The sequence below is a fragment of the Propithecus coquereli genome, unplaced genomic scaffold (assembly GCF_000956105.1).
Source record: "Propithecus coquereli isolate 6110/MARCELLA unplaced genomic scaffold, Pcoq_1.0 Scaffold246, whole genome shotgun sequence".
Lineage (NCBI taxonomy): Eukaryota > Metazoa > Chordata > Mammalia > Primates > Indriidae > Propithecus > Propithecus coquereli.
The window spans coordinates 2,688,597-2,702,583 of NW_012148019.1; the positions used below are offsets into that span (position 1 = coordinate 2,688,597).

General features: G+C 36.6%; 1 protein-coding gene across 1 annotated transcript in view; it reads left to right on the forward strand.

The window, feature by feature from the left end:
• CEP350 (centrosomal protein 350kDa) overlaps nt 1-13,987 on the forward strand; it is a 175,594-nt gene that overhangs the window by 103,402 nt on the left and 58,205 nt on the right. The window contains exons 21-24 of the mRNA XM_012646529.1: nt 887-1,083; nt 1,662-1,846; nt 2,373-2,460; nt 9,499-9,645. Coding sequence (XP_012501983.1) covers nt 887-1,083; nt 1,662-1,846; nt 2,373-2,460; nt 9,499-9,645 — 617 coding nt within the window. The remainder of the gene's footprint in view (nt 1-886; nt 1,084-1,661; nt 1,847-2,372; nt 2,461-9,498; nt 9,646-13,987) is intronic.

Genomic DNA, 13,987 nt, shown 5'->3' on the forward strand with positions numbered 1-13,987 from the left:
AGGAGTTTGAGGTTGCTGTGAGCTAGGCTGACGCCACGGCACTCACTCTAGCCCAGGCAATAGAGTGAGACTCTGTCTCAAAAAAAAAAAAAAAGAATAAGGGGGAATGCCAAAGGCACACAGGAACCAGATTGAAAGAGCTGTCATATTTCTAATTAAGCATGGAATTAAAAAGATATTTTAGGCCGGCTGCAGTGGCTCACTCCTATAATCCCAGCACTCTGGGAGGCTGAGGTGGGAGAATTGTTTGAGCTCAGGAGTTCGCCAGCCTAAGCAAGACCAAGACCCCATCCCTACTGAAACTGGAAAAATTAACCAGGCATCGTGGCACGTGCCTGTAGTCCCAGTTAGCCTGTAGTCCCAGCTATTTGGGAGGCTGAGGCAGGAGGATCACCTGAACCGTGGAGTTTGAGGTTGTAGTGAGCTATGATGACGCTGTTGCACTGTAGCCCAGGGGACAAAAGTGAGACTCTGTCTCCAAACATCATAATAATAATATTTTAATGTGCATTTCTTTGATTTCTAGTAATGTTAAACTTTTTTTCACTTTGACTGTTTATATTTCCTCTGTTAAACATCTAATCTTGATCTTTTCCTATAGATGTATTTGTGGTTTTTTAATTGATTTGTAAGAGCTCTTTAAATATGTAGTGTATTGATATTTTTACCATACTTCTTGTCCTAGTATATCTAGGTATTTTTAGAGGTTTTTTCATGTTTGTAAGGTAAATGAATTTGGTTTATTATTCCATACCTGTTAATTGCTAGTGATCCGTTATATGAATTTATGTTGGATTGTCCCATAACGAGGCAAAAGGGGCCGCTAATTGAGTAACTACTGAAAACAGTTATAATGATGAAATCTGCTTTCTCTATATTCTTATAGATTCAACTTCTATTGCAACAGAATATTCCCTGAAATTTGATGAATCCATGACAGAAGACGAAATAGAAGAAAAATCATTTCGATCTTTACTACCTTCTGAGAGTCATCGCAGGTTTAACATGGAAAAGAAAAGAGGCCATCATGACGACTCTGATGAAGAAGCTTCCCCAGAAAAGAGCACGATGTCTTCTGCCAAGGTGTGTTTCACTTTATCTACGGAAGTGAGCGGTTGTGGACGTGTTCTCTCAACAAAGGCATGAGGATGAATTTTAGAGCTGAACTCAGCTGTCAGCTACCAGAATTATTTTCCTAAGATTATCAATTTTATGTTATTTTTTCCTATAAAATCTGGCTTCACTTTCCTTGTAAAGCAGTTTTTGTAATTATATATAGGGCTTTGAGGATCTCAGCCAGTATTATCGCTGTAGCTTTTTCACTTGCTTCACTCTTCTAACACTTTATTCTATTTAGAAATTTATATTCATTTTTCTTCCAAATTGTAAGCCTATTAGTTAATGGGAACAAAGTCTTATGCCACAGTGTATCCCTAGGACAGTACCTGGCTTGCAGTTGTTTATTAAAGTTTTATTGGCTGAATAAATTAGCAGATGAATATTAATCCCTCTCACGTGCCTTTTAGTAGAGAATGTTGTCTTACCTGGTTGGCGGCCTTATTAAATACATAACTTATTTTTGTGAACGTATACCTCTTTTAATGAAACTAAGTTCCAAAAGGTTTAGAATGTGATGAACTTGAAATATATCTCTGCTTTAGGAGCTGAGCATGCCATTCTCAGGAGGACAAGACAGCTTTTCTAAGTTTACCATGGAGATGGTTCGACAGTATATGAAAGAAGAGGAGATGAGGGCAGCTCACCAGTCTTCCCTCCTGCGTCTCCGTGAAAAGGCCTTGAAGGAGAAAACTAAGGCCGAGTTAGCCTGGCTGGAGCATCAGAAAAAGTGAGTTCTTTCAGCGAGCATAGTTCTCATTCATTTCTTCTTTCATCAAAAGGAAATGCTTTATGTTTTTAGATGTTTTTGTTTCCTCATGAGTTTGATTTGAGCCACCCAGTTTCTCAAGGTAGAAACGTGGCAGCATATTTAGGTCATGTTCCTTTGCAGACTTTCTTCCTACCCACGTAGCACTGTCTTTGCAGCTCTCTTTTATCACTTAACTAACTCTCACGGTATGTTGTCATTTTGTACTTACTTTTCCTACAATGTTGTAAATTTCCCAAAGTCCTTCTGTCTTTAAAGGACGCAATTTAGGGCTTACGTGTTTTATATACCCAGTAATATTTTTGTTGGGTTATGAATTGCTGCATTGCATGTAGCATATGAATGTAGCTACATATGAATGTAGCAACTGTTTTCCACTTTAGAAAATGTTAAATTGGTTTGTAGACTTTTAAGTAGTCAATAATTCTTAACATAATACAGGTAATAGAAATTTAATCTTCGCCTCAATGGAAAATATTGTTTGCAGACATCTACGAGACAAAGGAGAAGATGATAAAATGCCCCCACTCCGGAAGAAACAGCGTGGTTTGCTCTTAAGGTTGCAGCAAGAAAAGGTATGTTAGGAAAAACACTCTTTTCAAACAGCTTATCATAAGGCAGGTTAGTTTGTGGAATCTGTTATTTTGCCTAATCTCTTTTTCTTACTGCCTTAAATGAGATTTAGTTGATACCACTTTTTATGCCCATACTACTGTAATTATAGGAGTTGCTTGGTAATTCAGTGCATTTCTCCCAAAGGACGGTGTGCCGCTGCTAGCCTAATACAACACTCAACCCTTCTGCTTTTGTACTAAGTAGCATAAAATGCTCTTTTGAGATACATATTTTAAAAATTAATATGTATATTAATTTGGATTAATTTTTTTGTCATTGTTTCCCTGAATAGATTTTTGTGACCTATTAATTACATATTGACAAATATCTGGGGTCAGTGGACCTAGACCTCGCTTTTGAATTCTGATGAGGCGGCATGGTGGTGAGGTGGGAAAGAACTCCGGCTCTAGAGTCAGGTTGTTTAGGCTAAAATCCCAACTCTGCCAATTATTAGTTTCTTAACCTTGGATGAGTCAATTAATTTCTCTCTGCCTCAGTTTCCTCACTTGTAAACTGAGGATGATAATAGTAACATACTTTATAGGTTTGTTGGGAGAAATAAGTGAATTAATACATAAAATAAACTTAGAGTGGACTTTGGCACAGTGGTGAGTGCCAGTGAAGTTAGTTGCTGTTACCTGAATTCCAGCTTTGTCACTTGTGACTGTGGAACCATGGTCAGGTTTCAGTAGCTCTCTGAGACTCAGTTTCCTCACCTGTAGGCGTGGGGTTATGCTTCCTATGGTGGTTGTGAGGATAAAATGAGGTCACATGTGTAAAGTATATTCACAGTGCCTGGTAAGGATTCAGTAGATTCTAGTTTTTTTTCCCCTTATTGACCTGTTGTCAGGTACTAGCTACTGTTTAATTTATCAACCTAATTATTTGAGTTATATATAGGATTATTACTTAAATAGTTTTTTTATAAGTTTGCCCCACGAAACATTACTGATGATATGAATTTGAAAAAATTCTCAACTTTATTTTTGACAAAATTGTGTCTTTTTAATCCAGAAAAAGTGGTTTTAAAATAAATTAAAACATTTTTTAGTTAAAATAAGTAAACAACTTTCTTGAGTGTTACAATAGCTTTCTGTTTGTAAAGTAGAATAAAAGCAAGATTTATAAATATTTTCTCCCTTTGTGTGGGGTTTCTTTTGACTTTGACAGTATCCTTTGAAGATAACATTTATAATTTTGATATAGCTAGTATCGCATGCATGCTGATAACATTTTTTTTGGTTTTGTTAGTTTGAAAATGTATTTGTTTCACCTTCATTGTTGGAGGATATTTTTAAGAGGCCTAGAATTATTTTCTTTCAGCACTTTTAAAGTTTTTCCATTGTTTACTGCTTTCCATTATTTTGGTGGAGAGGTCACTTGTTTTAATGTTTTTTTGAAGGCTCTTTTTATGATTTTTTCTAAAAGTTGTCTTTGAATTTTCAGTAGTTTTATTAGGTAATTAAGTATGAAATGTTTGATTTTCTTAAGTACTGAGTGGACAATTGGTATCTCTGACATTTCACTTTGACACTTCTTTTTTTTTTTTTCCTGTTGTGAAGATATATCCTTAGTCTTTCAAACGCACATTTTGGCTTGTGATTATCTTTCAGATTTTTTTTTAGAGCAGTTTTTGTGAAACCATGGATAGGTCAAACATTCGTGTTGTTTTTGAATATGAGTTCTATCATGGAACCAATGCAGTGCAGACAGTTTGAAATATCATCGAAGCGTTTGGGAAAGTTGTGGCTAATGAATGCACAGTACGTTGATGGTTTGAGAATTTCCATTGTGATGATTTTAATCTTGAAAATGAAACATGTGGGTGGCCTCAAACCAAGATGGATAATGATGAGCTGAAAGCTGTAGTGGAAGCGAATCCACCTCAACCTATGTGTGAATTAGCAGCAAGGTTTGACGTTACTATTCCAACAATGTTGGACCATTGGAAACAAATGGACATGGTAAAGAAGCTGGGGCAGATGGGTACCGCGTGAATTAAACAAGCGTCAGAACAGAAATTGTCTCGAAGCTTGCCTTTCTTTGCTGTCATGACATAAAGGTGAACCATTTCTACACCATATTATTATGTGTGATGAAAAATAGATTTCTTTTTGACAATTGCAAGCATTCAGCACGATAGTTGGATAAAGGTGAAGTACCAAAACATAGTCTAAAACCAAATATTCATCAAAAAAAGCTAATGGTGTCTGTTTGGTGGTCCAGTGCTGGTATTATCCACTACAGCTTCATGAAACCTGGTCAATTTATTACAGCGGATGTCTACTGCAACCAGTTGGACAAAATGATGAGGATGCTTGCGATTAAGCAGCTGAGATTGGTCAGTGGAGACAGACCAATCCTCTTGTCCTCTTGTAAGACCACATGTTGCAAAAAACAACGCTGCTCAAACTACAGAGACTGGACTTGGAAACTCTCTGTCATCCACTGTATTCACCAGACCTTGCACCAACTGACTACCACTTCCAGGCTTTGGACCACTTCTTGCGAGGAGCAATATTCAATTCTCAATAAGCTGTGGGAAATGCCTTTTGCGATTTCATCGCCACTCACTCTCCAGGCTTCTTCACTGCTGGCATAAACAAGCTACTGTTAAGATGGCAAAACTGTCAGTAATTTAGGCGCATACTTTGATTAACTGGACTGCTACTTGTTTGAGATATAATGAACTAAACTTTTGACTCGAAATTGGGCATTTCATATTTAATGACCTTAACACCATGATGTGCTTAGGTGTGGTTTCCTTTGTGTTCATTCTGTCTAGGGTTTGCTGAGCTCTAATCTGTTGGTTGTAGTTCATCAATTTTTCAAAAATTACTTCTTCATGTATTGCTTCTGCCCCGTTCTTTCTCTCCTTTCCTCAGGGACTTCAGTTAGACATGTTAGATCTTTTGACCATTTACCACATCTCTCTCCTCCATTTTGTTTTTATTTCATTCTTAAAGAAAAAAAAAACCTAAACTAAACTAAAGACACTGTCTTTCAATTTGGAGAGTTTTTATTGTCCCATCTTTGAGTTCATTAGTGCTTCTTCTGCTTTGTCCAGTGTAATGTTAAATCCATCCAATGAGTTCTTAATTTTGTTTTTTTAATGGATTTTCATTGTTTGTTGAAATTATCTACCTTTTAGTCTATTTTTCTGCTCTTTTCTATACTTTTTGTACACATTATTCATACTGATTTTAACTTTCTTGTCTGCCATTCTTTCGTTGTTTTTTTTCTTGTCTGCCAATGTGCAGCCATCTGTAGGTCTATTACTGTTGTCTGTTTTTATTTTTTATTATCATATGATCCTTTTTCTTTGCATTCCTAGTAATTTCTTTATTGAATTCTGGGCACTGTGAATAAATAACTGCAAAGGCTCCAGCTGATGTCTTCTTCCCCCGGAGAGGATTTTCCTTTCTTCTGCTGTGCTGTTGTTGTCATCAGTGGTTCACCTTAATCCATTCAAGGACTGAGCTGGGTTAGGGTTGGGTCGCAGAGCTGGTAAGCTTTGGCCTACGTCTGGTTTGCATTGTCCCTAGGTTGTGGCCCTCCAGGGATTGAAACTCGGGCAAACCTTTTTTACTCAGCACAAGAGACTGTAGAAATTTCTGCTCTGCTTTAGAGACGTTTCTGGCTTAGCTCCTTAGCCTTCTGTCTACTGCTTCAGAATTTGACAAATACTTTCAGGAGGAGAATGTGAGTTTGAGGCCTCTTAAGTCTCCAGTTTTGTCATTTCAGCTTTGCATAGCTAGTTGGAGTTTAATTGGTATAACCATTTTGGGAGCAGTTGACTGTACCTAGTTAAGTTGAGGACATATGTCATATATGACTCAGCAGTTCTTTCTTGTCATGTAGCCTAGAGAAGCTTTCACACTTGTGCAGGGGAAAATGGAAACAACTTAATTTCTTTAGTAAGAGAATAGAGGAAACTGACTATGTTCTTGCAAGAAAGTATGATACTGCAGGAAAATGAATGCGTTAGGTATCAGCACTGTCTACACAGATTTCTGAAATGATGGTGATATTCTGTATCTGTGCTGTCCAATACGGTAGCTACCAGCCACATGTAGCTAGTGGCTGTCATACTGGATGGTTTAGCGTTAGATCTTTATTTATCAAAAACTATAATGTTGGCTTTTATAGAAAAGCAAGATGCAAAGAATATGCACGGTATTATACCACTCATATAAATTTTTTAAAATAACCACTTAGTAGTAGTACATGTTCTGTGGAAATAATTCATGCATCAAACGTACATGTAGGAATGATACACTTCTGAAGAAGAAACAAAGGAAAAAGAGATTAGGGTGGAGTTTGATTTCGCCTGTAGTGATTTATTTTTGAAACAGATTTGAAACAAATATGCAAACTGTTAAATATGTTTAATGCCAGTGTTGAGTGACTATTTTTTCTATTTGTACTACTTCAGGATTTTTTTAAGTCAATGTGCAAAAAATACTCTTTGATCTAATTGGTTACCCCTAGAGAGTTGCCTTATAGAAATAAAAGAATCAGGCCGGGCGCGGTGGCTCACGCCTGTAATCCTAGCACTCTGGGAGGCCGAGGCGGGCGGATTGTTTGAGCTCAGGAGTTCGAAACCAGCCTGAGTAAGAGCGAGACCCTGTCTCTACTAAAATTAGAAAGAAATTAATTGGACAACTAAAAATATATAGAAAAAATCAACCGGGCATGGTGGCGCATGCCTGTAGTCTCAGCTACTCGGGAGGCTGAGGCAGGGGGATCGCAGGAGTTTGAGGTTGCTGTGAGCTAGGCTGACGCCACGGCACTCTAGCCCGGGCAACAGAGTGAGACTCTGTCTTAAAAAAAAAAAAAAAAAGAAAGAAAGAAATAAAAGAATCAGAGCATAAGAATATTTGTGTTAAGATATTTATTGCAGTTGTAATTACGTATTGCAACTATGTGGCAGAAATGGGGAGTTCAGAATTAGGCTCTTTTGCTGGATACCAGAATACATTGATTGTTGTTAGCTCAAGGAAAAGTATTTGTGCAATTGTTTGAACTGTAAGCTGAACTAGCCACTTTTTTCAGGGAATATTATTTTCACTTGAAAGAATGATTCCTGGGCGAACTATCCTAATTCAGATTTGGATATTTGAGAGAGATTTTCTCAAGGATCCACAAAATGCGCCTGTCACTTCAAAGAAAACAGCTGACAGTATTTGTTGCCAATGATAATATTCAGGCTTTCAAGCAAGTCAGAATTTTGAAAAATTTCTGTCTGCCACCCAATACTAAATAATTTGTTTTGAGATTAATGGTCATATTAATGAGTGTGATTTTTTGATATTGTATGATGAAATGTATTAACGTTTAGAAAATCTGTGTAACTCAGTAAACCAACATTTTCCAAATGACCAATGCATGATGTTAAAAAAATCAAGCTAGACAATAAAGAGGTTTGCAAAAATCTAAATATCACTCTTTTCACTAAATTTTTTTGTGTGTTTTGGGAAATATAGTTGCTTTCTTAAAAATGCGTACAAAGCCATTGTATACTAATGAGAGAATGAGAATGGAAAAGAACAAATAATGTGTTAGTATTATAAAAATAGTTTGACCCTGAGAGTTCCCTGAAAGTGTCTCAAGGACCCCCCCGGGATCCCATGGAACACACCTGGAGAACTGCTGTTCCAGAGAAATTCATAAATATGCCCAACGAAACAAAAAGTATAAGGCCCTTCATTGTAGCATTGTTTATAATAGTAAAAAATAGACAACAAACCTTCCAATTCAGCCGTATTGGTGATGGATAAATGAAATGTGTATTCATTCTGCCAGTGAAATTTTGTGCAGCATCAGAAAGTGTAAATTAACATGGAGAGGTATCAAAAACAGTGTCTGATAAATAAAGCAAGATTGAAAATATATACATATGATATTATTTATAAAATATTTTAAAACATGCAAACTGCCAAGCAATATATGTCTTTTGCAGATAAGCACAAATATTTGTAGAAGAATATTAAAAAGAATAGGTACATGCCAAACCCATGATAGTTGTTACCTCTGAGGAGTTAGGGCACAAGATTGCAGACTAGTTTCATCTGTAATGTTCTATTTCTTTATAAAATTAAAGACTAGGAAAAAATATAACCAGTTATTAATAGTTGTTAACTTGGAGTTTTGGAAATGTGGATGTTTATTATGCACTGTGCAACATTTTCAGATAGTTTCAAAAAAATCTCTGAAATGCGATTAAAATAATTATAACAACAAATTTTTAATGTTTTTATTATGCTTTATTGATAAGAAAACAGATTTAAACAAATTTATTTTTAAAAAGGGCTGTCTCTGTTAAATTTGAACAATTATTAGCAGTGAAGTATATCGTCTTTTGTCCACTCAGCAACTGAAAACATATCGTGTGTGGAAAGAGATTGGTGCAATGTAGTCTTCAGTGTTTCTAGTGGTATTGTAAGTGGGGACAGTCCTTTTCTGAAAACAATCTTTAAAACTGTTTTAAGAGCCATAAAATGATTCGTCATCTTCAACTTACTTATTCTACATTTAGGAATTGTTCCTAAAAAACTAGTCCAGGTTATGAAACAACTGCAGGCATTAAAACATTATTTTGAATAGTGAAAAATGATAAGGACCTAAGAGTTTAGCAGTAAAATAATGGTTACATTAACTAAGTTACTGGATATGCAGCTATTAAACAAATAAGTGTAAACACTGAGTAGCATTATGGAAGAATGTGAAAGGTGTGTTTAAAAAGGGGTTACGAAATTATCAGTCTGTTGTAATTATGATTATTTAAATTAAGGAATCATGTTCAGTTATTTTACAGTGATGGAGTTGTGTGTGACTTCTTTGCTTTGTCATTACTTAAAAAACTTTTCAGTATTACTGCTTTTATCTTAAAATACTATACATATTTGTTTTTAATGTATATGATGGCTTTTAAAAAATGTTACTTTGGACTTTTTTCCTACAAAGCTCAACCCCTCTCCTAACTCTTTAAACCCTAGGCAGAAATAAAACGTCTTCAAGAAGCCAACAAGGCAGCTCGGAAGGAAAGACAACTGATTCTTAAACAGCAAGAGGAGATAGAAAGGATCCGACAGACCACCATAAAACTGCAGGAGAAGTTGAAGTCTGCAGGGGAGAATAAACTGGTAAATTACATGGAATTATTATTTGTTTTCTGCCTTGTGTTGCTTACTAATACCCAACCCCGTCTCATATTCTAATCTGGTGTTCATTCAAGCAGTACAGTACAAAAATGAACTAGGATAAAGTTCTATGTATATGCCAGTCTTAGTCCATTTTCTGTTGCTATCACTGAACACCTAAGACTGGGTAATTTATAAAGGAAGAAAATTTATTTCTTACAGTTCTGAAGGCTGGGAAGTCCAAGGCCAAGAGACGGCAACTGGTGAGGGTGTTCTTGCTGGTGGGGACTCTGTAGAGTCCCAGTGCGGTGCAGGGCGTCACGTGGGGAGGGGCAGAGCATGCCAGCTCAGTGCTGTCTTCCTCCTCTTGCGCAGCCACCAATGACCCTCTCTCTGACCTCATTTAATCCTCGTTACTTCCCAAACGTCCCACATTTCAAATACCCTGGTCTGATTTCTCACCCTCTTAATACTGTTACAGTGAGGATTAAGATTCAACGTGAGTTTCAGAGGGGACATTCAAACCATGGCAGTGCCTTAATGTATAGTGAGAGTTTTATTTTTTTCCTATGAAATATTCAAGTTTTGAAAGGGGCACATAATTCTTATACAATATTAGTTTAGTTTAAAATGTTTTTCAATTATAAACTAACTTGAAACAGAGAGCTTTGCTCTTGCTTATTAATCCAAATATATTCCTCTGGCTTAATGGGGAAGATTATTTTGCTCTTTATGTGATACTTATTTCAGCCATCCAATTTTAATATAAAGATACAAGATTCAAAGGAGGTATTCAGACACAAAATTTGGACCTATTCTTTTTTTTTTTTCCTCTCACTTCATCCCCATTCCCCTGTAACCCTTCCCAGCCTATAGTAACCATCATTCTACTCTCTGTCTTCATGAGATCAATTGTTTTAAATATTTAGCTCCCATGTATGAGTGAGAACATGTTAAGATTTGTCTTTCTGTGCTTGACTTATTTCACTTAACATGGTGTTCTCCAGTTCCATCCACGCTGTTGCAAATGGCAGGATTCCATTGTCTTTGGCTATGTGATCTTCCATTGTGTGTGTGTAACACAGTTTCTTTATCCATTCATCTGTTGATGGACACTTAAGTTGATTCCAAATATTGGCTATTGTGAATAGTGCTGCAGTAAACGTGGGAGTGCAGATTATCTTTTTGATATATTGAATTCCCCTTGTTTGGATATAGACCCAGCAGTACGGTAGTTCTACTTTCAGTTTTTTGAGGAGCCTCCATCCTGTTCTCCATGGCGGTCGCACTAATTTACATTCCCACCGACAGTTTCTCCACATCCTCGCCAGCATTCATCATTGCCTGTCTTTTTGATAAAAGCCATTTTAACTGGGGCGAGATGATACTCATTGTGGTTTAGATTTACATTTTTCTGATGACTAATGATCTTTAGCATTTTTTCATATACCCGTTGGCCATTTGTATGTCTTCTTTTGAGAAATGTTTATTCAGATCTTTTGCCCATTTTTTAATTGAATTATTTGATTTTTTTTCCTATTGAGTAGTTGGAGCTCCTTATATATTTTAGTTATTAATCCCTTGTCAGATGAGTAGTTTGCAAATATTTTTTCCCATTCTGTGGGTTTTCTCTTCCCTTTGTTGATTGTTTCCTTTGTCGTGCAGATTTTTAGCTTGATTTGATTCCATTTGTCCAATTTTGCTTTGGGTGCCTTTGGGGATATTACTCAAGAAGTGTGAAAAAATTTGGCCCTGTTCTAAGGTACTGTAAAATGTCAGTATAGTGTTGGAAAACTCAGACTATGTAGCAGTATAATTTTTAAAATCCCTAATATTCTGTGCTTTGATTTTTAAGATACCCTTTAAATTTTGAAACAGTCTCAAACTTAGAGGAAAATTTCAAACACAGTACAAAGAATTCTATTATCCTGAGTCATTGGAGAGTAAGTTGAAAACAAATTAATATTGATACTTCACTACCATTTAATCTACAGACCCTTTAAATTTCTTTAGTTTACACAACGATTTTTTTTTATAGCAAAAGTAAGTTCAGAGTCACATACTGCATTTAGTTTTCATGTCTCTTTAGTCTCCTTCAGTCTGGAAAAGTTCCTTGACTCTCATTATCTTCACATAGGTCATGAAAATTATTTTGTAGAATGTTCTTTAACTTGGGTGTGCCATGTTTCCTCATGATTAGATTAAGGTTGTACACGTTTGGTGTAAATATCACAGAAGTAGTGCTGTGTTCTTCTTTTGCATTTGATCAGGTGGTGTATGATTTTGATTATTCCATTGCTGATAATGTTGACTCGATCACTTGATTTAGATGATGTCTACCAGACTTCACTCTCAAGTTACTGCCATTCCCTTTGTCATTAATAAGTACTTTGCATGGAGGTATTTTGAGATTATTCCACATAAATATCCTTTCTTCATCCAGTTTAAGTTTATGCTCTTATCTGTATCACTATTAATTCATGGATTCCTGTTTTACCCAGTCTTACAATCTGTTACTATCATTATTTATTTCATGCTCACTTTGTTCCAAATTAGGCCAATAAGAGCCCCTTCAAGCAAGTTTCTTTGTCCTTTTGGTATATCCTGTCAGTCTTGAGTCCTTCCGTGCTCTCTGGAACAACAAGATGTTTTAGGGTCATTTTGTACTTTCCCTGCCCCGGCCTTAGGATCAGCCATTTCCTAAGGAGGAAAGTTATTTAGAAACCAAACACTGGTGCTCAGCATGCTCATTGCTGTTCAGGCTTTGCTCATCCTAAGTAACAAATCTAGGGAATATGTCAATATATGTAGATGTAGTAAACACATTTTTAGTGTGTGTGTGTGTGTGTGTGTGTGTGTGTGTGTGTGTGTGTGTATAAAAAAATCATGAGTTCATACTGATTGCTCCAATACCAATTCAGCACCACAAGGTTCATTCTTGTTTTCTCTGTTTTGAAACTCCCTTCTCTGACAGATAAATGGTTAACATTTTCCTTAATATAGTTAATGATTTGATCATTTCTCCCATGAACCCATCTTCCATAACCACTACCACCCCCTTCTCCATGCGGATGCCCTGCTCATCCCACTTGGGCTCTGACTCCCCAAATTGGGCTATGCCTCATCCCCGAACCTCTTCTCTGTACCTTCCTTACCCTCTTTGGACACTGACACCCGTGCCAGTAAGTTCTCTGTGGGAACGCCATCCTCACCGTGTTTGTGTTTCTGCCTTTGTGTGCTGAACCACTAAGACGAAGCCATGCACATCGCCCCACGTGGGCTCTGATTCACCGCACAGTCCACTGTCCCGTGTCGGGTGCCCTCTTCATCCCTCTCAGGTTCTGAGACCTCACTCAGCCTCCTGTCTCCCTCCAGCCCTTCGCGGGCACCTACCTTGTTCTCTGCCCCATCTAATGACTTTAAGTCTGAACTGTTCAGGAAGAAGAAGAGCTGTACTTTGTATTTTTCACAAAATACAAACAGTCATGACTATCCCTACCCACGCTCCTGAAAAGTTAGAGTAAATGACTATTTGTGGGTGACATACTAAGTAATTAAAGTTTCACTTTTTGCTCATCAGAAATAATGTATTGATTAAACTAATAGTTCCTGTGTGTTTTCATTATAAACTTTTTTTAATTTTTGAAAATAATATTTTTCCATAAGGAATATTTTAAAGGAAAAAATCTATCTCCCAGTATGATTAAAATAAGTCATGTCTTCTGTGTATTCTTTGTGTCTGTACATATATGTTTTAGATAGTTACGGTGTCTAATTTTGTATTCCTTTTGAGTGGTTCAATTTTAAAAAATCAGAAAAGACATTTATTTAGCATTCGTAAGGTTATAAGTGCAATTTTTCACGTTGATATATTGCGTTGTGGTACAGTTGGGGCCTTGTGGGCGTACATCACTGAAGCAACACGTACTATACCCACCGGTCAACCTCTCATCATCCACTCCTCTCCACTAACCCACCCTTTCGAGTCTCCATTTTCCATCATTCCACATTCTGCTTCTATGTGTACACATTATTTAGCTCCTGCTTATGAATGAGATCATGTGGTTTTTGCCTTTCTGTGTCTGAGTTGTCTCACTTAAGATGATGGCCAGAGAACGTTAAGATACTAGATTACTAGTGGCAGAAGTTTTTTGGATTTCTTACATCTGTTCTTTTTATAAATTATTACATATTGTGATATTCTCATTCTCTCTCTCTCTCTACGTATATATGTGTGTGTTTATGTATATATTTATCTTGTACTTTATGTTCAAACTTTGAATTTTAGTTTTATTGCTAACACATCTGTATTTGTAAGCCCAGTAACTCTATACCATCACATTGC